This window comes from Nematolebias whitei, chromosome 1, assembly GCF_014905685.2.
Source record: "Nematolebias whitei isolate Nwh7 chromosome 1, NemWhi1, whole genome shotgun sequence".
NCBI classification, from domain to species: Eukaryota; Metazoa; Chordata; class Actinopteri; order Cyprinodontiformes; family Rivulidae; genus Nematolebias; species Nematolebias whitei.
This window is the reverse complement of record NC_056498.1, coordinates 7,321,542-7,349,227: the sequence shown is the minus strand read 5'-3', so window position 1 is coordinate 7,349,227 and position 27,686 is coordinate 7,321,542. Positions and strand designations below refer to the sequence as shown.

At 43.1% G+C, this 27,686-nt stretch overlaps 1 protein-coding gene across 1 annotated transcript in view; it reads left to right on the top strand.

Moving 5' to 3' along the window:
* Window positions 1–27,686, top strand: part of focad (focadhesin) — a 179,343-nt gene that overhangs the window by 57,427 nt on the left and 94,230 nt on the right. Inside the window, exons 3-10 of the mRNA XM_037681614.1 lie at window positions 472–626; window positions 1,041–1,139; window positions 9,025–9,126; window positions 10,560–10,764; window positions 12,306–12,515; window positions 12,621–12,708; window positions 13,167–13,360; window positions 17,173–17,433. Coding sequence (XP_037537542.1) covers window positions 472–626; window positions 1,041–1,139; window positions 9,025–9,126; window positions 10,560–10,764; window positions 12,306–12,515; window positions 12,621–12,708; window positions 13,167–13,360; window positions 17,173–17,433 — 1,314 coding nt within the window. The remainder of the gene's footprint in view (window positions 1–471; window positions 627–1,040; window positions 1,140–9,024; window positions 9,127–10,559; window positions 10,765–12,305; window positions 12,516–12,620; window positions 12,709–13,166; window positions 13,361–17,172; window positions 17,434–27,686) is intronic.

Genomic DNA, 27,686 nt, shown 5'->3' with positions numbered 1-27,686 from the left:
ACCACATGTGATGTGAATGACAATAAAGAACCTTGAATCTTGAACTCCTTTCCCACTCCAAGGTCTGGGTCAGATTGTCTTTGCTTTTCAGACCATAAGTTCTGTACATTTCAATTTATTTTACTGAACTTGATACATCAGAGTACTATCACTGAATGAAATGTCATGAGCAACATTTATTGGTTCATATTGTCCCCTTCTAACCATTCAATAGATTTTTTTTGTCAAGCCAGTATTACTTAGAGATAATTGGGCCATTGTTATAGATTTCCATATAATAGTTTGTTAACGGGGGTATAATGTGCCGTATGCGGTGCTCTTTTTTATGCTGTTGTGACTATAAGATTTGTTAGTGTACATTAGATCTTTTACTCATGTGAAACATGTCTGTTGTCAGGACAGTACTAACAGAAACTGTTTGACTGTGATGTTTGTGTTTGATTTTTCTCACCTGGATGTGCTGCATGTCAGGGTCCGGCGTTGGAGGTTCTGTGGCAGCAGTGCTGCAGCGACTGCGCACCCGTACGTTCGGCCTGCTGCGACGCTGTGGTGCTGTTAGCGGATCAGGGCCACGCAGATCTGCACTACATCCTCAACACTGTCCTCAATCTCCTGCCTTCTGCCAGGTTCACATCTCACTTTTTAATATTTTGACTTTCTTAGAAGAAATGCATCAGAAGTTCTGATCTTATTTGTCTTGGTTGACTGTGACAGTTTGAGATGTGTGGAGCTACAAACATGGCTTCAGTGAAACTTTACTTAGAATTGAATGAATGAAGGGTTTATTTGGTCATGTTAAAATATCAATCAAGCAAACAAATAAATAATTAAACCCTTTATGACTAAAAAGAATAGTCCAAAGCCAAAGGCTTGTTCTGCCTCTTCTTCTGGGAATCGTCTCAGTATGAATTAAGAATACTCCGACCATTCCTGTAGTGAAACACCTCACCCTGTTATCAAAGAACCAAGGTTTACGTTGAATAATCCAAAGTTATTCTGAGTATGACCTAATCTGTGTTCTGTTTTTGCACTGTGAACAGAAATGTTCAGGGCCTAATAAAAGTCATCGGACGACTACTGCAGATGCAGGCTGATCAGAGAAATGAGGAAAGTCGTTTCACCTGTCCTTACTCCATCAGGTCAGTCCGTCTGTGTGTTTTTATCAGCTGTTCACTGTTACAGTTCAGACAGAGCCACAGTGGCATTATACAGTGGTTTTCAGCAGCTGAATAAAACAAAAACCACTAATGTGGTGTGGTTTGATGCCTTTTGTTCTTTATAGGATTACAAACAAACAAGACCCACATTTTCAGTTAGATTATAATACGCCTATCATCAAGGTCAAAGCTGAAACAAGGTCTTTGCTTATCCTGATGCATGCTCAAGGTCTTTGCTTGTATGGACCACAACTTCTGATCCACTCAAGACAATTTAATGAAACTTGATACACATTTTTACCACCACCAGACAGCTCCCATAATCTTTTATCATCTCAGCTCCAAGGTCAAAGTCACACTTCAAGGTCATAGTTGACCATTGCTGTAGTTTGCTGTGTAATAGTTTGTTGACGGGCGTATTATGTGCAGTATGTAGTACTCTTGTTTGCATTTATCTTTATTAGACTTTTGTAATTGCAGAGTGCAAACTCAACATTTCTGTTTTTGGAGATTTGGATTTGTCAGTGTTAGGAGTGGAATTGCTCATAGAGAAATGACTGAGAGCTGGTTAGTTCTGGGTTTGACTCTGGGCCTGAGGTCTTTCTGCGTGGAGATGGCACATTCTCCCTGTTCATGCGTGGATCTTCTCTGGGTGCTCTGGTTCCCTCTAACAGACCGAAAACATGCATGTTAGACCGATTGGTAAATCTAAATTGTCTCTAGGTGTGAATGAGAGAGTGAATGGTTGTTTGTCTCTTTTGTCTCTTTGTCTATGTGATGGACTGGAGACCTGTCTTGGGTATACCCCGCCTCTCACGGTGACTGTTGGGCACCAGTGACCCAAAAAGGAAGAAGCAGGTAAAGATAATGGATGGATGAATAGATGGATGGATGGATGATGGATAATGAATGGATGGATGGATGGATGGATGGATGGATAGATGGATGGATGGATGGAGCTGTCCCTTGGTGTTAGTGTGAATGGTTGTTGGTCTTTCTGTGGGCTTGGGTTGCCTGAAGGCATGTTCATGGGGCACCAAGCATCTTGCCTAAGCACTGGAGATGGACATCAGTGGCTCACAAGCCTTCATAGGAACACACAGAGAAAGAGATGGAAAGATGGATGGATGGATGGACGGACGGACGGAATAATAAAACTTCAAACCTTCAACCTGAGGGTTCGAGTCCCTCAGCGACAGGACATCGGTATCTCGCTTCTTTAAGCTGACTTCGTATATGTACAATGGTGATAGGGTATCATTTGACACGTCAGTTTATTTTGTTCAGTGTTCTCTGGGTAAACTGTCATACAGGAGCTTCCACCTCCTCCTACTCCTCCTTCTCCTTTGTTAGCCTTAGCTCAGCACCTCTGCCAACATCCTGGGCCTCCTTAATAAGCTGCAGCACGTGAAAAAAGAGCTTCTTTGTCTTTTTTTATACGTCTCTCTTTCTCTTACTGATCTTCAAAGCTCCTTGTCGCCACATCTCCATTCCTACTTTCTCCTAGTCTCTCGTTCCCATTGTCCCCCTCTCTCTCTCCCTCAATCTTGATCTCTGTCTTGAGCATTTGTCTGTCTGGCAGCCTTAACCTCCCTGGTGGGAAGATGAATGTGTTGAGGGCAGCAGGGTGGCGCCATTGGCCTGGTAGTCTGGTCACTCATTGGTTGTTGGGCCTGGCACTGCTGGGCAACTGTAAATGCTGTAGGATTAATGAAGGATGCACACTGGTGCCTATTGTTGATCGTCTGCTTCTAGCAGCCCTGTGCAATCTGCCACTAAGACTTAGAGCACTTTAGCCCCCAGCAGGATAAGGGGAGGTTTAGGGCTGTGTTCCCCACTTCATCTCATTTTTCATGGCAAGTTATCTTGGCTGTAGTCTGTTCTCTGTCCCTCTTAGCCACGTATATTCTTTGTGGCTTGTCTGCTCAGTCAAATGATGATCTGTCCACTTAGATTGAAATGAACCTTCTCTATGAATGGCAATACCTTAGTGGCTCATCTTGCAGGTGTTTTTTTGTTTTTTTTATTATTTGTTATTTTTTGTAATTTGATTTGTATTTAAATTGCTTAGTTAAAATAAGCTGCATTAATTGAATTCATGTAATTTTTTACAGCACCAATTCCCAACAAAAATAATCTACTGTACAAACAATATGAAATGCTAATTAATAAAAGTTACTTATCAAAAAAAGACAACAGGTTGCTTTGAATCTTATTTTTGTCACAATCTCCCATCCTGAGAAGCACAGGAAGAAACCTCCAGCAGAACCAGGCTCAGGATAAGCGGCCATCTTCCTCAAATGGCTGGGTGAGAGAGAGGACAGGAAAGAGACACAAACACAGAATGGTTGGTCTAGGTGGAGATTCTGTGAGAAGAAAGATAAAGAAAAAGGTGTTAATAGGAAAAATTACAAACATAAAGAGTAGAGCAAGTAAAGACAGCAGCAGAGTGAGGAAATGTGGTCAATTTGTCTTCCAGCAGTCTAAGCCTATAGCAGCATAACTAAGCTGAGGAAACCCAAGTCAACCCTAACGATAGAATTGGTCAAAAAAAAGAAACTCTTCAACTAGGTCCTATAGAGTGTCATCTTCATGGACAGTTGGTTCCACAAGCGAGGAGCATGAAAACTAAAAGCTCAGCTTCACATTCTGCTTTTAGACCTCTAGGAACCACATGTAAACCTGCTGTCTGAGAGTGAATTTCTTTGTTAGGAAAGTGTGGAATAATAAGAGCTTGGTTGTTGAGAGCTTTGCAAGATTTTAAAATCTGACAGGGAGTCAGTGGAGAGAAGCTAAAATTGGAGAAATATGATCTCTCTTACCAACTCTCATTAAAACTCAGGCAGCAGCATTTTGGATAAGCTGAAGTCTTTTTAATCAAGTTTGTGGACACCCAGATAGTAAACCATTGCAATAGTCTAGCCTAGATGTGACAAATGCATGAACCAGTTTTTCTGCATCATATTTTAGATAAGATGTTTCTAATTTTAGTGATTTTACGCAGGTGGAAGAAGACAGTTCTAGTAATGTTTTTAAGGTGGGTGGTTAAAAGACATGTCCTGATCAAAAATAACATCAAGGTTTTTGCATTAGAACTGGAGGCCAGATTAATGCTATCCAGAGAAAGTGAAAGACTGAAATATGTATTCCTAAGATGCTCGGGTCCAAAAACTACAACCTCTATCTTGTCTGAGTTTAAAAGCAGAAAATTAAGGGTCATCCAGGTTATTATGTGTTTAAGACATGCTTGTAGTCTAAGTAGCTGATTGGATTCATTGGGTTTCATGGACAAATATAACTGTGTATCATCAGCATAACAATTAAAATGTATTCTGTGCTGTTTAATAACTTTACCTAATGGAAGCATATATAAAGTAAATAGTATTGTTTCAAGCACTGAACCCTGAGGAACTCCTTGACTAATTTTGGTGTATGAAGAAGATTTATTATTTATATTTACAAACTGGAATCTATCAGATAGATATGACTTAAACCGTTTAAAGCTGTTTCTGTAATCCCAATATCACATTCAAGTCTCTGTAGTAGAACATTGTGATCTCTTTATCAAATGCAGCACTGAGGTTTAACAAGACCAGTATAGACACAAGTCTATTGTCAGAGGCCATGAGAATATCATTAGTAACTTTCACCAATGCAGATTCAGTGAGCTTTAAATCCTGACTGAAACTCTTCAAACAGATAATTTTGGTTCAGATGTTCACACAATTAATTTGCAACTATTTTGTTAAGATTTTTTTTTTTTGTTGATAAATTTAAGATTAGATATGTATTTAATTGGCCAGAGTTCCTGAATTAATATCAAGTTTCTGAAGTAAAGGTTGTCATACAGCAACTACCATGGAATGTACCTGTTGAAATCAGCAAATTTAATCCTGGATTTTGAAGCCTGATGGGGTTGATATCAATCATTGTTAAAAGTGTTGGAGTCCAATAACAGTTCTTGTCAACTGAGAATTGCCTGATGTTTTACATGTATTACTTCAGTACTTTAGCCTTTTAGCTTTGTAATAAAATAACAATCCTAACTGTGTTTATGCCAGAAGAACACTTTTTAAAGAGTTACTCCTGCTTTTAACGTATAATAATGGAATACAGTAAACTGTTGCTATTTTTTATTACCTTTTTTTGTTTCGTACTGTGCAGTTAACAGTTTTATAGTTGAAGCCATATTGCTCTGTGAAGGTTAGTGAAGCCTGTAAATACCTATAGGAAAGGGGTGGGTGATCTTACCTAGTCCATCTGTCTGCTGGAGCACTGATTTAATGGTGAACTTGCAGTCGAACAGAAGGGAGGAAGATTCCTGTCTTGACTTCTTCCTTTGTGTGGCGCCTGAAAGGTAGAGAACACCACTAAAGCCTGATGGATGGGAGCTGTAAAGCTAAGGGTTTGGAGATGGCCACAGGGCACCTGAGAAGACGGGACAGAGATGGTCAGACAGATTACCATTTGAAGACTGAATGGAAAGAGCAAGAGGAGGAGGAGAGGGTTGTCTATATGTCTGGGCCACTCTATGGACTGTTCCAGGCACAAACATGCTCTGTCAGTGAGCTTCTTTCCTACACTTGGATTCAGATTAATTGATTGAACGACTGGGTAGGTGGGCCTGATGGCACTGACCTCAAACACACATGCACACATACACCACCACCAACAACAGTGTTGTCTTAACCCCTGCCTTTTTGTGGACTGGAAGGTTAAAAGTACACAGTGGCTTCAACTTGGTTTTGACCTCAGGGTATTGTCTGCACCTAATGAATGGGGTGATCTAAGAGTAATAAGAGCAGTCTGCATCTCACAGGGTAACAAGGTCAAGGAGAAAAACTCATTATGGTGGTACTGACAGCTAATTGTATTTTATCACTGCAAACAAATTAGAACAACAAGTAGAAAAACACAGTATTGATTATATAAGTAATAATAAGTAAAACCAAGTCCTGCTGTGCACAGATCAGTTTTCCTGTGAATCTGACTTCAGACTTTCTTACTGCTCTGGATACACAGAAGTAATGCTGCGTTCAAGGCTGCTGAAAAGCTGGGACACCTGAACCTTACCATATCAACAATTTCCTGTGGGATCTATTAAGTTCTGTCTTATCTTATTTTCTGAGTTTTTGGGAAAATGCACATTTCTAAGGAGCTCACATTAAATCAGCCTAAACCTTTCCTGTTTTATGTCGGTGAGGATTCTCTAAATTATTTATATTTGTTAAATGCCCATATTATGAAAAAGTGATTATTATTATTATATTTTTTAGAGAATGTTTAATTCCTTTCTTCAAAATCAAGTTTCCATCTGTGATTTTAGTGTTTGTTTTTTCATTTACCTTTATTTATCCAGGTAGTCTCTTTGAGCCATGAGAACTCATTTTCAAGAGAGACCTGTTTAGGGAGCAGATGGGGGTCAAGGGCCTTGCTCATGGGCCCAGAGTGGGGTGAATGAGGGTGGGGGCAGGTGTGGGTGCTTCACCTACCCCACCCACATTTTTGATGTTGTCGGTACCGGGGCTTGAACCGGCGATCTTCCGATCACAGGCCCACCTTCTCTAACCTCTGCGCCACCACTCCCCCATAAGCCATAGCCATTTTTTCCAAACCCAACCCGATCTGTCCCGACCAATTAACTGTAATTACAGGCCCGAACGCGACCCCCCCCCCCCCCAACCTTTTTTTTTTTTTTATTTTGCTTTTACTTCTTTTTTTAAGCAAATCAGTTTGACATTATATTTTAAAAATGTATTTCAAGGAAAGGAAGATATAAGATATTTTTATTAACAAGTCACCCAATGGATATTAACATACAAAACAAATAGCCTAAAAATCCACTCTAAAGATGGGCTATTATACAGATGAACAAAAATATTTTTAGAGCAAAATCATTTGGAAAAATATAGAACAAGGCTATTTTAATTGAACACACTGCTCGCTTCGGCTTTTGTAGATGCTGCTACTTCCTTCACTGCAGATGACAGCAGGTGAGGAGAGGCGTGCGGCCGGTGATCAGCTGATCCAGCTGATCCAGCTGAGCTTAATTGGACATTTTTTTACCTCTTTCATCTGGCGGGTCAGCGGACGAGTGCAGCCGGTGATCAGCTCATCCAGCTGAGCTTAACGCAACTTTTTTTTTTTTTTACCTCTTTCAACCGGCTGGTCGGACCTGCCTCCTCTTTGCCAAGTAGATTAACATGATTTTATTTTGTGCATTCTTATTTGATTTTCTTTGTGCTGTATGATTTGGAAAACCGTATCAAAGCCTGAGACGGGCTTCGGGCCTGGGTTAGAAATGACAGCTTTAGTCACTGGTGTCCATATCCAACCATCACTGTGTGAGAGGCAGGGGACACCCTGGACAGGTCTCCAGTCCATCACAGGGACACATAAAGACAAGCGAGACAAACAACCATTCACTCTCTCACTCTCATCTAGGGACAATTTAGAGTTACCAATCAGTCTAACTCATATTTTTGGTCTGTTGGAGAAAACCGGAGTACCCGGAGAAAATCCACGCATGCACGGAGAGAACATGCAAACTCCACCCAGAAAGGCCCCGGACCAGGATTTGAACTGGCAACCTTCTCGCTGAGAGGCGGCAGCTCTACCAACTGATCCACCATGCTGCCATCTTTAAACCTGTTTGTAACAAATTTAGCCATACACCGAGGGTCTGTCCATTTGAAGGCCCGTTTGTGTCAAAACTTTAACCTCCTGGCTGATGTTGTGAGATGCTGCTTCAATATTTCTGCATCACAATCTCTCCTCATGATGCACCAGTCCCTCCTGTAGTAAAACACCCCACAACATGATGCCAACACCCCCACCCTTCATAGATGAGATGGTTCAAGCTTCCCCATTCCTCCTTTAAATGTAACAACGGCCATTACAGCCAGCACGGTGGCGTAACTGGTAGAGCTGCTGCCTCTCAGCAAGCAGGTCCTTGGTTCAAATCCTGGTCCAGGGGCCTTTCTTGCTGGAGTTTGCATGTTCTCTCCGTGCATGCATGGGTTTTCTCCGGGTACTCTGGTTTCCTCCCACAGACCAAAAACAGGCATGTTAGGCTGATTGGTAACTCTAAATTGTCCCTAGGTGTGAGTGAGAGAGTGAATGGTTTTGTCTCTATGTGTCCCTGTGACGGACTGGAGACTTGTCCAGGGTGTACCCCGCCCCTCGCACAGTGATTGCTGGATATGAACACCAGTAACCCCCGTGACCCAAAATGGAAGAAGCGGGTACAAGATAATGGATGGCCATTACAGCTGAACAGTTTTAATTTAGTCAGAACACAGGGAATGTCTCTTATTCAATTGTTTAAACTGATCAAAATGGCACCATACCCACCACCAAGGATGAGCCAGAGTTGTGGAGGTTGACATTCCCTTCCTGTTATCTTAGCTGTTGGTTTTTTTCTGCTCACTGATGCCACTTAAAGAAGCAGTGTAAGAAGCAGAGGTGTGCCTTAAAATACACCCTCCAACTTACTCAAAATAACCAATCAAAGTTATGACATCATCATCTGGACTTTCACAAAGCCATTGTAGTCTTAATGTATAAAAAACACTTTTATGCTTTTGAGATTTAGCAAACAAAAATGTTGTGAATCCTGTTATTGTAAACAGGAACAGTTTATTCTGATTAAATGTCAGACAGAAATTGTCATGTGTTTTTGTATACTGTGTATGTAAACATCTTGTTTCCACTGTAGCTATCAACACTGGCTGTACCTGCATAGCTAAGCACAGAAGAGTTTTAAAACTTCATATAATCCCACACTAACTTCATAATGCTGAAATCAGGGATCATAAGAGGCAATTTAATAAACGTATGACTTTTTCCTCCCCGTATTGCTGTGCAGGAGCAGTCCTCACCCATTCATCACATCCCTGGAGAACCGAGCGGACTGCTGGCCAGCTTTGCTGCTGGAGATTGATGACTTTACCCGACAGGCTGTTGACAGGTAAGCACAGCCCCAGTAGAGGTCTTGAACCGACCAGCTAATCACTCAAAGCTTTCCAGCATCCGTTGAAAAGACATGAAGTCGAACATCCAAGTCCAACACATCACACAGTTACTTACTGTGTGAGTTAGTCTAGTGCAGTCAATATATGCCTTCTTTCATTTTGCTGTTGGACAGGTGGCTTCACATTTGATCCTTCAGTCTACAGAGGAGTTCATGGTTGACTCGATGACCGCAAGGTGCCGAGGGCATAGTTTTAATTATTGTAAAATTAGTCTGAAATAGGCCTGTCACAATAAATTTGCTGGGCGATTGTCTCAGAAATTATTGCGATAAACAATAATATTATTTGAAATTTGACAATAATTAGTAATTATTTTTCAAATTTAAGAAGAATTGTTGGTTAGTTTGTGTGTAGTACCTTTTTTTCGACCACTGGATGGCAGTATAAGACTGTTTGAACCGAAGGATGGATAGTGAGGGAGTGAGCAGCGTGTCTCTTTAAGAAAAATGGGAGGGAGGCCCCTGGACGTGACGTGGGCTTTCTCTCGTTTCTTTTTTCGTTTCTCAAAATGGCGGACGCTCGGTGTGGTTGAGCTCTTTAGCGTAGCATTTGTCACACAAAGCTTTTAATAAAACATCAGTAAACAACCAGACTGAAAATTGTTGGATTGTATACCTGGATTATAGAGCATGGACTTTGTTGGTTTTGACGAGGAAGAGGACCGGCACCGGAGGAGGGGGCGTGCCAAAGAGACCATCTTAGCACAAACATAACTGGTTTGTTCCACTTTGGAATAAGCTGTTGGGGGAAGAATCAGTTTTGTGTTGTGTGTTTCCTTAACTGATGAAGCTTTCTGGATGGAAGATGAAATGTTTCGGCACAAAAAAAGAAACTGTCCAGATGACCTGACTGAAAATTGTTGGATTGTATACCTGGATTATTGAGCATGGACTTTGTTAATCAATAAACAAGTTCTCAGCTTCTTTTTGCAGAGAAAAACATCTTTTTACACAAAGACACTGGTTTCAACCGTGAATTTTTGAGCTTTGACAAGACAGAGGTTTTTTCCCCGAAGTCGACCTGTTAGCTTAGCTCATAGCTTAGCTTCTCAGCTTAGCTGCTTTTAACGATCCAAAAATGTGATTTTGGACGGTTAAAACAGATTTTAAAGAGTAAAGAGAAAGGGAGGGGTCAGTGAAGAGCACCGGAGTTGAGCTTTGTCATCCAGTGTCTTCAGTAGAAAGAGAGAGACACGAAGAAATGATAAAGCTGATAAATGAAAATGAGGTTGATTATTTTCATTTATCATGCGATTAATTGATTTACTGTTTATTGAGACAGATCTCGTCTGAAGCGTTAGTTTCACATGTAGCTCAACGCCGAAGCTTTGACGATTTCTTATTGTTCTTTTGTGTGTTACATATTACAGAAATAAAACATCTTACATCACCATGCTGGCTCCCTTCCTCCGGTACCTGTACTGTGAACCTCAGAGGCAGCCCCAGCATGCACTTCTTCGACAGAGTCTGCTCAGGGTGTTGGTCCTCTCAAAGTCTGGAGCTGGATTACCGTCGGCCTCAGCAGTCTCTGGCAACCTGCTGCTCTCCCTTTGTCAGCTGGTGCCACACCTGCAGGTGACGCAATGACATCCATTTATGTCTACACCATCACCACTCGTAATAATTAGTTAGAAGCAAATTAATGCAGATTACTGATTTCTATGTAAACTTGTATCCATTTAGAAACACTGTTAGCCTGAACTGCTGAAAGAAGATTAATTATTTTGCTCTTCAGAGCAGAACAAAGGAAACAAAAAATATATAAATAAAATAATTGTGTGAATGTTTCTAAATCATTCTTACCATTGTGGTCCGTTTTTCTTCCGTACATTTTTCAGCACGTCGCTTGTTCAGCAGTTTTTGTTCATTTGTACATTTCATGTATCAAAATGTTCGGCTCATTCAGGACATTCCTGCTGAGACTTTTGGTATTCGTGCCATTTGTGCTTTTTGAAATGTTTAGCTTTTTCTGACATGTTTTCCTTATGGAAAATGGATGGAGCTCGCTTCACGTCCTTCAACCCCTTTAGCTGTTTTCAACCTTTTACTTCTCATTTCAGCTTCTTTCTTTTGGTTTCAGTAGGTACATTTCACCTGTTTTTGCTAATGTCTACTTTTTGGCTACTTTTCAACTAATTTCAGCTTTTACGTGATTTTTTTATTTATTTTTTTCAGTTTCTTGCTAATTTATGTATTTATTATTTGGTTCTCTTTCTGCCTTTTTGTTTTGTTTCAAAGCCCTATCTTTTAATCCTTGTTCATGCTTTCATTTCCAGTCGACTAGATTACTCTGATAAATTACCTCAAGATTTGTCAAAAACTACAACTCCACCACTCCAGCTGGTCCAGAATGCTGCTGCCAGAGTCTTAACAAAGACCAAAACCTCTCAGCCTATAACTCCAGTTCTTCCTTCACTCCACTGGGAACCAGTTTCTTATAGAATAAGTTAGAAAGTATTCCTTCTTGTCTATAAATCCCTGAACAGTTTAGCTCCACGGTGCTGAGACATTATGAACCACCCACACCTCTCACATCAGCAGACAGGACATTTAGTTGTTCCACAAACCAGAACCAAACGTTGTGAAGCTGCTGTTAGTTTTTACGCCGCTCACTCGTGGAGCAAAGGAGCTCAGACTTGTCTGAACATTTATTTATTTATTTTTCTTTCGGCTGCTCCCTTCTTCAGGGGTCACCACAGCGAACAACTCGCACGAAGACTTGGCAGTTATTTTATGCTGGATGTCCTTCCTGACGCAACCACAGGCCCACCTTCTCTAGCCTCTGCACCACCACTCCCTCACCAGTTTGACCATGTTTAAATCTAAATTAAATACATTATTTTCTATTACTTTTAACTAATTGATTAGTATAATGATGATAATTATTAAAAATTTAAACATTGTATCTTGGTGTGTGTGTTTGTGTGTTTATGTTATTTGTGAGGCCCATTTTTCAACACATACTACATTGTGAAGACCAGCTGCTGCTGGTGGAGACCAAAGCCTGGTCCTCACAATATTCAGGTGTTCAAGCACTTTTTCTAAAAGGTTTGTGTTTCATCTTCTTTACCTTTGTTCACGGTGATGTTGATGCAGATGTGTCTCTGTTCCTGCAGCTGGACGATGTGGAGGCAGTCCTGGAACTGTGTGGGTTTGTGGACGCTCTGCTTCAAGGCCTCCTCAGGGTTTCGGGAGAGTCCTGGACCCGTGAGCGAGTGGGACTGCTGCTGCAGCTGCTCTGTGCATGCCAGCGGTGCCTGAAGTTAAACGGAGACTGTCGACCGCTCCTCGACTTGATGCAGCAGCTCCTGCCCGCCTGCCAACAGGTCACTGACGTTCATCCCAGGCTGGAGACGAGAAGTCTTTATGATGGACTCAGGCTCTCTAAAGACAAACGTACTGAAGCTGTAAATGCTGCTTGTGTTTTGTAGGACCTGCCAGCTGATGAGCTGATGATGGGTGTGGCCCTGCTCCTGCTCGAGGCCCCCGCTGCTCAGCAGAGCAACTTACTTAGTCTAGGTACGATGACACCTACACCTATGTGGCAACATGAAGTCCAGATCATCACAGAGTCAGGCTGTTAGACCAGGTGACCAGCAGGGACACGTACTGGACTATAGTAGAAATGAGAGGGCGAGCGAGAAGGAAGGAAGGACAGGAGGGAGGGAGGAAGAGAACAAAGGGAAGTAAGGAAGTAGTTAGTATACTCCATTCTTGTTTATTTTGTTATTTCTCGGCTAAAGCTTGTTGATTGTTGCTGATTGGTTTTTTTTAACGATACGTTTCATGTTTGCTTCCTGGTGAGGACCAGGTGATTTAGTTGGTTTTGTCCTCTGTAGGTAAAACTTTAAATTTAAAAGTCATTTATGTTTGATGTCACGCCCTAAACCCTAAAATTCTGTTGTTGTCTTCCCCCCCCCCCCCCCCCCCACACACACACACACACAACCTCTTTCCTCACATTGTCTCTGGTTCAGCTTTGAGTTTAGTCCCTGAGCAGGACGAGCTGTCCTCCTGGTTGAGTCCGGTCCTGCTCCTTCCTGTGCTCCAGCTGCTCACCTGTTCGGGCCTCACCGAGCCACTGGCCGACCCAAAGACAAACACCCTGAACAGTAACCTCGCCCACAGCCTGTTGCAGAGCATCGGCAAACCTACAGATAAGCCTCGACAGGTGAACCCTCTGCCTTTCTATTGCACATACAGTGGTGGTTGAAAGTTTGTGAACTCTATAATTTTCTATATTTCTACGTAAATTTGACCTAAAACATCATCAGATTTTCACACAAGTCCTAAAAGTAGATAAAGAGGACCAAGTAAAACAAAAGAGGCAAAAATATTATACTTGTTCATTTATTTATTGAGGAAAACGATCCGATATTACATATTTGTGAAAGGTAAAAGTATGTGAACCTTTACTTTCAGTATCTGGTGTGGAACCCCTGTGCATGAATAACTACAACTAAACATTTCACCACTTGCTCTCGCCAAGATCGCATGCTTCTCCCCTCCCTCTCCGCTTAACTTTGCTGTTCTGTCTGTCTGTGAAACTGCTTCTGAGCCTCTCTTGCATTTCTTCCGAACCCTAATTATGGACTTTTTGATCAGTTGGTCCCTCAACTCAATTTACAAAATTTCTTCGAAGAGAAGACAGGCTTTAGGCGAGCTGATTTGTCCTGTTGGCACGCATGCAGCTGGATATCTCATCGACTTGGAAGACTTGATGATGTGTCTGTCTCTGCTGCCATCTGTGGATTTTAAGGACGCATATTTAATTGGATTTACGATAACTGGTTCCTGCTTTTTGGATTCGGCTGGTTGCTGGTTTTATCTACAATCAAGGAAGTCATTGGCAGCAAATTTGGACCCGATCACGCTGCTTGCCTTTATGATGGCTTGGTTCGTGTCTCGAGTACCCGGACTCAAATGCTTTGGGCTGAATGGATCAGATCTTGGGGATTTTACTCAGTCACGTTCCTTCAGTGTGGCCATGTATTTTGGACATTTCGGAACCGAGTCAACGAACACAGACTCAAGATAGATGTCATTAAGTTCTTCTTGTCCCCAAAACAACTGTGTGTTTATCTGAATTTGGCTCCCTTGGCTGGCCTTGAAGGTCATCTTATCTGAATTCGCCTGGAGAACATGTGATCTGACGCTCGCCACCCCCTCCCTGAGGAATTTCCAACTGATAACCAGATGAAACCAGCTAAATAAACTTTGTGTCATCATTTCAGGACTCTTGGATTCTCATAGACGATATTCTTGGCCATTGACATACCTCGAGAATGTTTATGGATCTCACCAAAGGACATTGACTGATTATCTTATCAGAACTCTTACAGTGACCTCAAGAGCATCTATAAACATTGCTGACCGCTCTCGTCTTTGTTTGCAGAATGTCTACGTCACTATGTACTGTTTGTGTGAGGTGTTTTATTTAATATTAGAGGTTTTTTTTTCCTCAGGCAAGAAAAAAAAGTCTGATAGGATTTTTTTTTCACCTCCAACTCCTACATGTGTCCAGTTAACCACAGTTTTTGTCTGTCTAAACAGGTCTCACTTGTAAATAAGTCTTTTAGGCTCAATGTGATTTATCTGTTTAAATAAAGGTTGAATGAAAAAAATTTCTGGTATTGTTGATCAGTCCTGAACACCTTGGAGGAATTTTAGACCATCCCTCTGTACAGAACAGCTTCGACTCTGGATGTTGGTGGTTTCCTCACAGTAACTGCTGCTTCAGGTCCTTCCACATCTGGATTGGATTAAGGTCAGGACTTTGACTTGGCCATTCCACAACATGGACTTTATTATTTTTGACCCATTCTTTGGTAGAACCACTTGTGTGCTGAGGGTCGTTATGTTGCTGCATGACCCACCTTCTCTTCAGATCCAGTTCATGGACAGATGTTCTGACATTTTAATTTAGAATTCTCTGAAATAGTTCAGAATTCATTGTTCCATCAATGATGTCAAGCCGTCCTGGCCCAGATGCAGCAAAACAGACCCAAACCATGATCCTACCGCCACCATGTTTCACAGATGGGATAAGGTTCTTATTTAGGAATGCAGAGTTTTACTTTCTCCAAACATGTAAACCAGAATCTTTTCTTTTGGTCTCATCTCATCTCATCACCCGCTTGTACCCTCAGATCCTCTTCTTCTATTCAGCTCATTGTTCCCCTTGCCCGTCTTGTTACTATGGGCCCAGCTGTGGAACTCACTCCCACCTGATATTCGTAATACAGACTCACTGCCACATTTCAAAGTCAAACTCAAAACTCATCTGTTTAAAGAAGCCTACACTCTGTGATTGCAACTGCATTGTCTTAATTTTAATTCTATTTTACTTGTTTTTACTGTGTGTATAATATTGTGTCTTTTTTTATGATTGACAATGTAAGGTGACCTTGAGTGCCAAGAAAGGCGCCTACAAATAAAATGTATTATTATTATTATTATTATTATTATTATTATTATTATTATTATTATTATTATCTGTCCACAAAACATTCTTCCAACAGTCTTCTGGTTTGTCCATGTGATCTTTATCAAACTACAGACGAGCAGCCATGTTCTTTTTCGAGAGCAGTGTCTTTCTCCTTCAACCCTGCCATGAACCATTGTTGTTCAGAGTTCTCCTGATGGTGGACTCATGAACATCAACATCAGTCAGTGTGAGAGAGAAGTTACCCTGGGGTCCTTTGGGACTTCGCTGACTATTCCACGCCTTGGAGTGATCTTTGTTGGTCCACTACTCCTGGGGAGGTAACAATGTTCTTGATGTTCCTCCATTTGTTGACAATCTGACTGTGGATTGGTGGAGTCCAAACTCTTTACAGATGGTTTTGTAACCTTTTCCATCCTGATGAGCATCAACAACTCTTTTTCTGAGCTCCTCAGAAATCTCATTTGTTCCTCCATGATTCACTTCCACAAACATGTTGCGAAGAGCAGACTCTGATAGATCCTGTTAGGGGTGCATCTATAAATCGGCCGACCGATTTATCGGCCCCGATTTCCTTAATTTTGGGAAATTGGAAATGGCCGATACTTGTATGAGAAACCGATTTTACAGATTATTTGTGTTTTAACAATTGTCTGAAGTTCATTTTTATTTCAGAGCACTACCTCATGGCCAGTTAAAGAAGTTTGTATTGTTTCTAGGATATTGTTCAAGGGCATGTTTTTCAATAAAATAATATTGGAAAATTTATGGTTCATTGTGACTTTATAACACCTGACAGTGTCGCTTATGAAACAAAATCGGTATCGACCAAAATCGGAATCGGCAGGTCAGACTTTTTAGAAATCGGTGATCAGCCAGAAAACTGCAATCGGTGCACCCCTAGATCTTGTTCTTTTCATCAAACAAGGTGCCCACTCACACCTGATCATGATCCATTGACTGAAAACACCTGACTCTAATTTCACCGTCAAATTAACTGATAATCCTTGAGGTTCATATACTTTTACCACTCACAAATATGTAATATTGGATCATTTCTCTCAATAAATAAATGACCAAGTATAACATTTATGTCTCGTTTGTTTAACTGGGTTCTCTTTATCTACTTTTAGGACTTGTGAGAAAATCTGAGGATGTTTTAGGTCATTTTTATGCAGAAATATAGAAAATAGTTTGCAAACTTTCAAGCACCGCTGTAGCCACTCTTCTTTCTCTGTCTAACAGCACTGATGTCTACAGTACAGCCACACACTGAGATAAATTCATAAAGAAGAATTTTATGTCTTAACACAACCTATTGGAAACACATCAGTCTTTAGCTAAAGCCTTTGAAGAAACAAGAAAAGGTTTATATGACCTAGAAAATCTCCTAATCTGAACATATTCTAGTGGTGTCCCAATACTGATACTGGTATCTGTATCGGGCCTGATACCAACGTTTTTACAAATAAGTTAAGATAGAACTTGATTGATCCTTTGAAGTTGTGTTTGAGGTTTTGTCTCTCTTGGTTCTGCAGCCCGGCCCAGTATTGGCGCTCCCTCTCAGCTCCTGGTACAGTGAGCTCAGCGTGGCTTTGTCCATACTTCGCAACGTGGTCCACGATCCATCAGCGGCTGCTGAATGGCTGCTGGCCGTGAACTCCAGCCTGACGTCCAGCCAGCGCCTCTCACCCTCCCTCACACTCATCGTGACCCATCTTCTCATCACGGGTGAGGAGGGTGTTTGCCAGCTGGCTCTGAATGTGATGCAGGCCATTGCTGCTGCTGATCCCTGCCAGGTAGTAAATCCAACTTTTTTTTTGTCACATATAAACTTAAGACCTATACAGTCATATGATTATGTTCTGGAAATTATACCATTTATTGATCAACGCATAAAAGGCAAAATCCTTCCAAAGTTTAGGATTTTAGTTCATTGTTGCGTCAAATTGTAAACCTTTAGATCTAAGTCGCATGTGGCACCTACGTCTGTTGTACATGATTGCATTACAACAAAATCCATGCTCAATAATCCAGGTATACAATCCAACATTTTTCAGTCAGGTCACCTGGACAGTTTCTTTTTTTGGGCTGAAACGTTTCGCCTTCGATCCAGAAAGCTTCATCAGTCAAGGAAACACACAACAAAACTGATTCTTCCCCCAACAGCTTACTCCAACGTGGAACAAACCAGTTTTGGATTATTGCGCATGGATTTTGTTGTTTTCAACCAGTTTGACAAGACTGTCAACAAGGAAGAGGGCCGGCAGTGGAGGAGGGGCGTACCAAAGAGACCATCTTATCACAAACAAAACTGGTTTGTTCCACTTTGGAGTAAGCTGTTGGGGGAAGAATCAGTTTTGTTGTGTGTTTCGTTGACTGATGAAGCCTTCCGGATCGAAGGTGAAACGTTTCAGCACAAAAAAAGAAACTGTCCGGATGACCTGACTGAAAAATGTTGGATGATTGCATTACATTCAATCAGTGCTAAATACAGGTGTGAACAGCCTCAATGCCCAGAACTTTACAAGTTATTTAATAGGAAATATGAAGTTCATGCCACCCCTTCAGAAGAGGTCTGAACTCATTTTATCGATTTATCCTGAGCCGAGCTCCAGGACCTCCTACAGAACTGACGCAACCCTACACAAGCAGTTATTACCCGATAGTCTTGGGATGAATAACAAAGCTGGTTTGTGAAAGATAATTAATTCAATTCAGTTTATTTCTATAACTCCAAGTCACAACAGAAGTTGTCTCAGGGCACTGTACAGAAACATTCACATACATAAAAAAGCCAATTAGTAAAATTCTCTATGAGGAAGCAGCAGATTGTGTTGAATCTTCACTTCTTCACAGTCTCCCATCCTGAGCAAGCACAAAGGAGACAGTGGAAAGGAAAAACTCCCTTTTAACAGGAAGAAGCCTCCAGCAGAACCAGACTCAGGACGAGTGGCCATCTGCTTCGATCGGCTGGGTTTGAGAGAAGAAATGTGGTCAGTTTGTCCTCCAGCAGTTGAAGCCTATAGCAGCATAACTAAGGGATATCTCAGGAAACCAAAGCCGAAATTAAACAGCAGTTTTTAGAAATATTCCTTAAAAAAAAAAAAAGTCCATGCTCAATAATCCAGGTATACAATCCAACAATTTTCAGTCAGATCAACTGTCCAGATGATCTGACTGAAAATTGTTGGATTCCTTAAAAATGGCTTTTTATTGACTTGGAGTTTTTTAGGAGCCAAAAGTTTAAATGAACTGTTGACCTTCTCAATAAAAATGTACATTTTGTTGAAATATTGTCAATCACAATGGATTACCAGAACTTTTTTGTTCAGTTTAAGTGTTCTGATAGAGACTGAGCTGACTGGGCCTGCTATGGTCCAATCAGAACAACAGTCTGAGCAGCATTATGCCATATTTATTCACTTAATCACACACAGTGCTGTCTTTACGTTCATAGTGAAGATGTATGACTGCTCTCTGAACAGTTTTAGTGTGGTGAAATTTTATGGGTCTAAATCGGGGGTGTCCAGATGTTTTCATCATGGAGCTCCTTTTAAAATGACCAAGTCAAAGTGATCTACCTACTGTTAAGGCCCCGTTTAACAAGAACAACCTCTGGAAACATTAGTATTTTTTCAGTAATGAACAAACAATGAGCAGGGTACTGGAGAAGAAAGTCTGATCGTTGGTTAAACGTCAGATCCAGGAGGAACAATGCAGCTTCCATCCTGGCTGTGGAACACTGGACCAGCTCTTTACCCTCACTAGGGTCCTCAAGGGGTCATGGGAGTTTGCCCATCCAGACTACTGGTATGTGTTTTGTGGACTCAAAGAAGGCATTTGACTGGATTCCTTGGGGTAAATGTGGGGGGTGCTCAGTGAGTATGGGATTAGGGGCCTGTTGTTACGAGCTGTTCAGTCCCTATACTAGCGGTGCAAGAGTTGGGGGTTCGAATCCACCAGCAGTCACATGTCAAAGTGTCTCTGGGCAAGACACTGAACCCCTCATTGCCCATGCCGATGTGTGTCCCATCAGTGTATGAATGTGATAAAGCACTGATTTGTCTCTTTAGAATGATTTGTTTAATTAGCTTTGTAGAGATCTAGTAGGCCCCTCCCTGGGCTGCCACCTTACCGTGGTGGAGGGGTTTGAGTGTCCCAATGATCCAAGGAGCTATGCTGTCAGGGGCTTCACACCCCTAGTAGGGTCACCCAAGGCAGACAGGTCCTAGGTGAGGGACCAGACAAAGTGCAGCCCAAACACCCCTATGATTAGAAAAAGAAATGGACTTGATGTTCCCTCGCTTTGACGTGGGTCACCGGGACCACACTCTGGAGCCAGGCCTGGAGGTGGGGCACGTGGGCGAGCGCCTGGTGGCTGGGCTTTTACCCATGGAGCTCGGCCAGGCACAGCCCTAAGAGGAGATGTGGGTCCCCCTTCCTATGGGCTCACCACCTGTGGGAGGGGCCAAAAGAGTCGGGTGCAGTGTGGGATGGGTGGTGGCCAAGGGCGGGGATCCTGGCGGTCTGATCCTCGGCTACAGAAGCTGGCTATTGGGACATGGAATGTCACCTCACTGGTGGGGAAGGAGCCTGAGCTGGTGTGTGAGGTTGAGAGGTTCCGGCTAGAAATAGTCGGACTCACCTCTACGCATGGCTCTGGCTCTGGAACCAGTTTCCTTGAGAGGGGTTGGACACTCTTCCACTCTGCAGTTGCCCCTGGTGAGAGGCGCCGAGCAGGAGTGGGCATACTTATTGCCCCTTATCTTGGTGCCTGTGTGTTGGGGTTCACCCCGGTGAATGAGAGGGTGGCCTCCCTCCGCCTACGTGTGGGGAGACGGGTTTTGACTGTCGTTTGTGCTTATGCACCAAACAGCAGTTCAGATTATCCACCCTTTTTGGAGTCCTTGGAGGGGGTACTGGAAAGTGCACCTCCTGGGGACTCCCTTGTTCTGCTGGGGGACTTCAATGCTCATGTGGGCAATGACAGTGAGACCAGGAGGGGTGTGGTTGGGAGGAACAGTCCCCCAATCTGAACCTGAGTGGTGTTCTGTTGTTGGACTTCTGTGCTTGTCATGGGTTGTCCATAACGAACACCATGTTCAAGCATAAGGGTGTCCATATGTGCTCTTGGCACAAAGACACCTTAGGCCGCAGTTCGATGATTGACTTTGTTGTCATCTCATCTGATCTGCAACCACATCTCTTGGACACATGGGGGAGGATGCCAGTCAGACCTGGCAGGCCCAAACGTATTGTGAGGGTTTGCTGGGAACATCTGGCAGAGTCTCCTGTGAGACGGAGCTTTAACTCCCACCTCTGGGGGAACTTCAAACATGTTCCGAGGTAAGTGGGGGACATTGAGTCCGAGTGGGCCATGTTCCGTGCCTCTATTGTCGATGCGGCTTACTGGAGCTGCGGCCACAAGTTGTCAGTGCCTGTCACGGCGGCAACCCTCGAACCCGTTGGTGGACACTGGCGGTGAGGGATGCTGTCAGGCTGAAGAAGGAGTCCTATTGGGCCTTTTTGGCCTGTGGGACCCTGGAAGTAGCTGATGGGTACCGACAGTCCAAGCTACATGCGGCTCTGGTGGTCGCTGAGGCAAAAACTCTGTCATGGGAGGAGTTCGGAGAGGCCATGGAGAATGACTTACGCACGGCTTCGAGGCGATTCTGGTCCACCAACCGGCGTCTCAGGTGGGGAAAGCAGTATACTATCAACACTGTTTATAGTAGAGGTGGTGTGCTGCTGACCTCAACTCGGGATGTCGTGGTTCGGTAGGCAGAGTACTTTGAAGACCTCCTCAATCCCACCGGCACGTCTTCCACTGAGGAAGCGGAGCCTGGGGACTCTGGGTCAGGCCCTCCAATCTCTGGTGCTGAGGTCACCGAGGTGGTTAAAAAGCTCCTCTGTGGCAGGGCCTCAGGGGTGGTTGAGATTCGCCTAGAATTCCTTAAGGCTCTGGATGTTGTAGGGTTGTGTTAGCTTACGCGACTCTGCAATATTGCGTGGACATCCTGAATTGGCAGACAGGGGTGGTGGTCCCTCTATTCAAAAGGGGGACTGTAGACTGTGTTCCAACTACAGGGGGATCACGCTCTTAAGCCTCCCTGGTAAGGTCTATTCGGGGGTTCTGGAGAGGAGGGTCCATCGGATAGTCAAACCTCAGATTCTTGAGGAGCAGTGCAGTTTTCGTGCTGGTCGTGGAACACTGGACCAGCTCTACACTCTCAGCAGGGTCGTGGAGGGTGCGTGGGAGTTTGCCCAACCAGTCTACGTGTGCTTTGTGGACTTGGAGAAGACGTTCGACCGCGTCCCTCGAGGAACCCTGTGGGGGGTACTCTGGGAGTATGGTGTACTGGGCCCTTTGATACGGGCTGTTAGGTCCCTGTGTGACCTGTGTCAGAGCCTGGTCCGCATCGCCGGCAGTAAGTCGGGCTTGTTCCTGGTGAGAGTTGGACTCTGCCAAGGTTGCCCTTTGTCACCGATTCTGTTCATAACTTTTATGGACAGAATTTCTAGGCGCAGCCAAGGTGTTGAGGGGATCCGTTTTGGTGGCCTTAGGATTGCATCTCTGCTTTTTGCAGATGATGTGGTGCTATTGGCTTCATCAGATCGTGATCTACAACTTTCGCTGGAGCGGTTCGCAGCCGACTGCGACACGGATGGGATTAAGATCAGGTCCTCCAAATCCGAGGCCATGGTCTTGAGCCGGAAAAGGGTATAGTGCCCTCTCTGGGTCAGGGAGGAGGTTCTGCCCCAAGTGGAGGAGTTCAAGTATCTTTGGGTCTTGACCACGAATGAGGGAAAAATGGAATGTGAGATCGATTGGCGGATAGGTGCAGCATCTGCAGTGAAGCGGGCGCTGTACAGGTCTGTCGTGGTGAAGAGAGAGCTGAGTCAAAAGACCAAGCTTTCAATTTACCGATGGATCTAGGTTCCTACCCTCATCTATGGTCATGAGCTTTGTGTTGTGACCGAAAGAACGAGATCTCGGATACAAGCAGCCGAAATGAGTTTTCTCCACAGGGTGTCTGGGCTCTCCCTTAGAGATTGGGTGAGAAGCTCGATCATCCCGGAGAGACTCAGAGTAGAGCCGCTGCTTCTCCACATCGAGAGGAGCCAGTTGAAGTGGCTCGGGCATCTGGTTAGGATGCCTCCCTGACGCCTCCCTGGTGAGGTGTTCCGGACATGTCCCACCGAGAGGAGACCCAGAGGAAGACCCAGGACATGCTGGAGGGACTATGTTTCTTGGCTGGCCTGGGAATGCCTTGAGATTCCCCCAGAGGAGCTCGTCCAAGTGGCTGGGGAGAGGGAAGTCTGGGCCTCCCTACTTAAGCTGCTACCCCAGATAAGCGGAAGAAAATGGATGGATGGATGGATGAGATCTAGTAGAGTGCTGTATGAATGGATAAATGAGGCACATGTAGTGGAAAGCACTTTGAGTATTTTGATCAGATTGAAAGTCGCTATATAAGTACAGTACAGTCCATTGCCAGTAGTAAGTCAGACCCCTTCATGGTGGGAGTTCGACTCCACCAGGGCTGACCATTGTCACCGGTTCTGTTTTTAACTTTTATGAACAGAATTTCTCAGTGCAGCCAGGGAGTGGAGGGATTCCATTTCGGTGGCTCCAGGATTTCATCTCTGCTGTTTGCAGATGATGTGATCCTGTTGGCGTCATCGTGCTGTGATCTCCAGCTCTCACTGGAGCGGTTCGCAGCCAAGTGTGAAGCGGCTGGGATGAGAATCAGCACCTCCAAATCTGAGGTTATGGTCCTCAGTCAGAAAAGAGTGGATTGAACTCTTCAGGTCAAGGGTGAGGTTCTGCCTCAAGTGGAGGAGTTCAAGTATCTCGGAGTTTTGTTCACGAGTGAGGGAAGAATGGAGTGTGAGATTTATAGATGGATTGGTGCAGCATTTGCAGTATTGCGGACTCTGTACCGTTCTGTTGTGATGAAGAGGGAGCTGAACTGTAAGGCAAAGCTCTCTGTTTACCGGCCGGTCTACGTTCCTACCCTCACCTTTGGTCATGAACTCTGGGTAGTGACTGAAATAAGGAGATAGTGGATACAGGAGGTTGAAATGAGTTTCCTCTGCAGGGTAGCTGGACTCTCCCTGAGAGATAGGGTGAGAAGTTCAGTTATCAGGAGAGACTCTGAGTAGAACCGCTGCTCCTCCACATCGAGAGGAGCCAGTTGAGGTGGTTCAGGCATCTGGTAAAGATGCTCCCTGGACACCTCCCTAGGGAGGTGTTTCGAGCAGGTCTGACTGGGAGGAGACCCCGGGGAAGACCAAGGGCACACTGGATTTATTGGTTTTGCTCCTACAAGCTGAAAAAGGGTGAGTAGCACAAAAACACTCTGCTCTCTGCTGTTTATTATAACTGTTGTTAGAGCAGAAAAACTTTGGACTGCAACCGCCTGTAGTGTGCATGTGCCACTTCACACTTGAAACATTTCACACCTCTGTGGGGGTTTTTCTTGAAAATTTCCACTCAGACCTGGATTCAGAAACCTTCAGTTTCAGAGAGAATGAGGCTGTTGTCTGGAAATGAACAAACATTTCACATTGTGTAAACGGGGCCTCAGACTGACTGCCCTATTTGTCAGTCAAGAGATAAAATTCATAGATGGATGATCGGCTGACATCTGTTTTATTAATTCCATGCCATCTACCCTGAATACCTTTTGAGGTCGACTGGTAGATCATGATTGATGTATTGGGCACCCCAGCTCTAAACCTTCAGTCTTTGTTCCGACACTGAGTTTTGTGAAGTCACTAATCACTGCATCATATTTCACTCTTACGGTCTGTTAGGTGATTCGGGGGACGTTGGCATACCACTTGTTACCACATATTTTTATTTAAGTTTCATTTAAACAAGTAGTCTCATTGAGTCACAAGGACTCATTTTTAAGAGAGACCTGTTTGGGAGCAGATTGGGTTAAGGGCCTTGCTCAAGGGCCCCGAGTGGGGACAGATAAGGGTGGAGGCAGGCGTGGGTGTTTCACCTTTCTCACCCACATTTTGATGTTTTCAATCTGGGAATTCGAACTAGCGACCTTTCAATCACAGGCCCACATTTTCTAACCTCTGCGCCACCGCTCCCCCGTATATTTGGTGAAACCATTTAGGTGTAAAAGCTGAGTACTACAGCCCTTAACTGGGTCACAAAAACCTGGGGACTCTGTGAAGTGGCTGGTGGACCTTATTAGACAGATAAAGGTGAATATTAGCACACGCAGAGTGGACATGTGGACATGAACAACTCTTAAGTCTTGTCCTGAAGTACCTATGGTGAGATGTAATCCTGACTCTGGATGACTCAAAAAGGATGAGTGAACAGCTGCTGAATATTCTGCAGCTGCATCAAAAAGACATTTACGCCAGTTCTGTCCCTCAGGGCTCATAACTGGAGGAGCAGAGGATGATGGGAAATATTCCACGGTGCTATCGTCTTCTTGAGCCTGTAAGAGGCCTCAACGTATTCCCTTGCTGCCCTAATTGCTCCCAGAATGCCGCTTGTGTTGGAGCTTTGATGCGTTGGTAGATGGTTATTGGCATCTTTGAGTCAATTGGATTTAGCTGCTTTCTGCAGCTCATTGCTTCATAACGGCGTCCGTGCAGCAGCAAATACCTGCTGCAGCTCTTTATTAAGAGAAAAGAGGAGCAGCAGAGCTTCCTGCTGTGTCAGAGAAGATGTTCTCTTATGTTACTACACACAGTACGACAGAACCAAATGTGAAAGCTGAGCTCAGCATTCTCTGAGTGTCACATCTTGTAGTAGGATTGCACAAAGTATTTTTTTAGGGTTTGATCAAAATGGCTACAACTTTTCAACATAAGATCTTTTTCTTCTAAAACTCTGGCATTAAAGGCGGCGGGCGATATGCATTCTTTCCAGGTTTTGAGTAGTTTGTGGTCGGAAACAGATAATTGTGTGATTTAATTTGAAGAACTCGTTCTTGCTTCATGTCTCTCTCCTGCTTTCAGGCCTCACAGGTAAACTTGTTGCTATGCAACAGCCAAGGTGCGTGTCAGCAGCGTTGCTTTATGTTGATGAAAGGTCGTTACTGCTGAGCTTTTGTGTCCAAAGAGCCCGGCTCTCTCTGACTCTTACACTGGGTATTTCAGGGGCTTGTACCCTGCATTGTCTCTAAATTTGATATTTTAAAGCTGTATTAAATTAAATGGTATGAAACGACCAGTTTACACCTTGCTGCTGCCAGAGTCTTAACTGGAGTTAGTAGGAGAGATCATATCTCTCCAGTTTTAGCTTCTCTCCATGGACTCCCTGTCAAATCCAGAATAGATTTCAAAATCCTACTTCTATCCTACAAAGCTCTCAACAACCTAGCTCCATCTTATATTACAGAACTTATTTTTCCATATTTTCCAACAGATCACTTCACTCTCAGACTGCAGGTTTACTTGTGATTCCTAGAGTTTCCAAAAGCAGAATGAGAGGAAGATCTTTCAGTTCTCAGGCTCCTCTCTTGTGGAACCAAGTTCCAGTTTCTGTCTGTGAGGCTGACACATTATCCAGTTTTAAGATTAGGCTTAAGACTCTCCTTTTTGATAAATCCTATAGTTAGTGTTGACTTGGGTTTCCTGAGCTATCCCTTAGTTATGCTGCTATAGGCTTAGACTATTGGAGAACAAACTGACCACATATCCTCACTCTGCTGCTGTCTTTACTTACTCTGCTCAACCTGTTTTGTATTTGTAATTGTTTCTATCTTAACATGTTTTTTGTCTTTCCTCCTATAGAAAGTTCACCTGGACCTGTCATTCTGTGTTTGTCTGTTTCTACTTCCTGTTCCTCTCAAACCCAGCCGGTCAAAGTAGATGGCTGCTCGTCCTGCCTGAGCCTCGTTCTGCTGGAGGTTTCTTCCTGTTAAAAGGGAGTTTTTCCTTTCCACTATCTCCTTTGTGCTTGCTCAGGATGGGAGACTGTGACGAAATGAAGATTCAACACAATCTGCTGCTTCCTTAGATAGAGAACTTTACTAAGTGTCTTATATAATGTATGTGAATGTTTGTGTTCAGTGCCCTGAGACAACTTCTGTTGTGACTTGGTGCTATAGAAATAAACTGAACTGAATTTAGAAGGGGAATCCTCTAACTGCAGCCTCTGGAGAAGTTCCTCTGAATGCACAGCTCCCCCTGCTGGTGTCAACTACAGGTCAGATCTCTCCATTTAACTCCTTGAAAGTTGCATCAGCTCACAACACCTTCTGTTTTCTAAATAAAAAATAAGTTAAACTGAACCCAAATGTAGGAGAATTATTTGGTTGAATACCAGCATCGTGCCGCATAATATTTCCTTTATTCTTAAGTTGAAAAGCAGAAATAGAAATGAATGGATGCACAGTTTACTGCTGCTAAACAAAACCGTTCACTATAGGCAAACGACAAGCAATAAGGCTTCTGCATGTGTTTGTTTATGTCTGTTAGCAAAACATCTCATCAAACACTGTATGGATTTTCATTAAACTCTGAGAAAGTAGTCAGTAGCTGTACCTTTACCACTGAATTAGTTTTGGAGTTAATTTGGACTTCAAATTCAAGATGGCTGCCACAGTTAAGCAACCTTGGCAAACACAAATATGGTAGTTTGTTATTGAGCTGAAATTAGTTGTGGTAGTAGGTGAGAGTCATCCCCAACGCATTCTCTGAACACAGATTGTGCAGGATCTTATATTTATGTAAAATATTCACGTTTCACCGTTTTCCACTTTTTGTTAGACCAGGACAAAACTTAGCAAAACGATATCTAAATCTAAATTAGCTAACTGTAGCTAAAAGTTTAAAATAACTAAGTTGTTGCTAAACCTTGAATTAGCATGACACTGGCTGAAAGATGAAATTAGCAGAACTATAACTAAAAGCAACAAGTGTTCAATGTTGACTAAAAACTAAAAGTGACAAAACTAGCTTAAAGTTTAAATTGGCAGAATTATATCATAAAAATAAAAGTAGTAAAACTGTAGTTAATATATATATATATATATATATATATATATATATATATATATATATATAT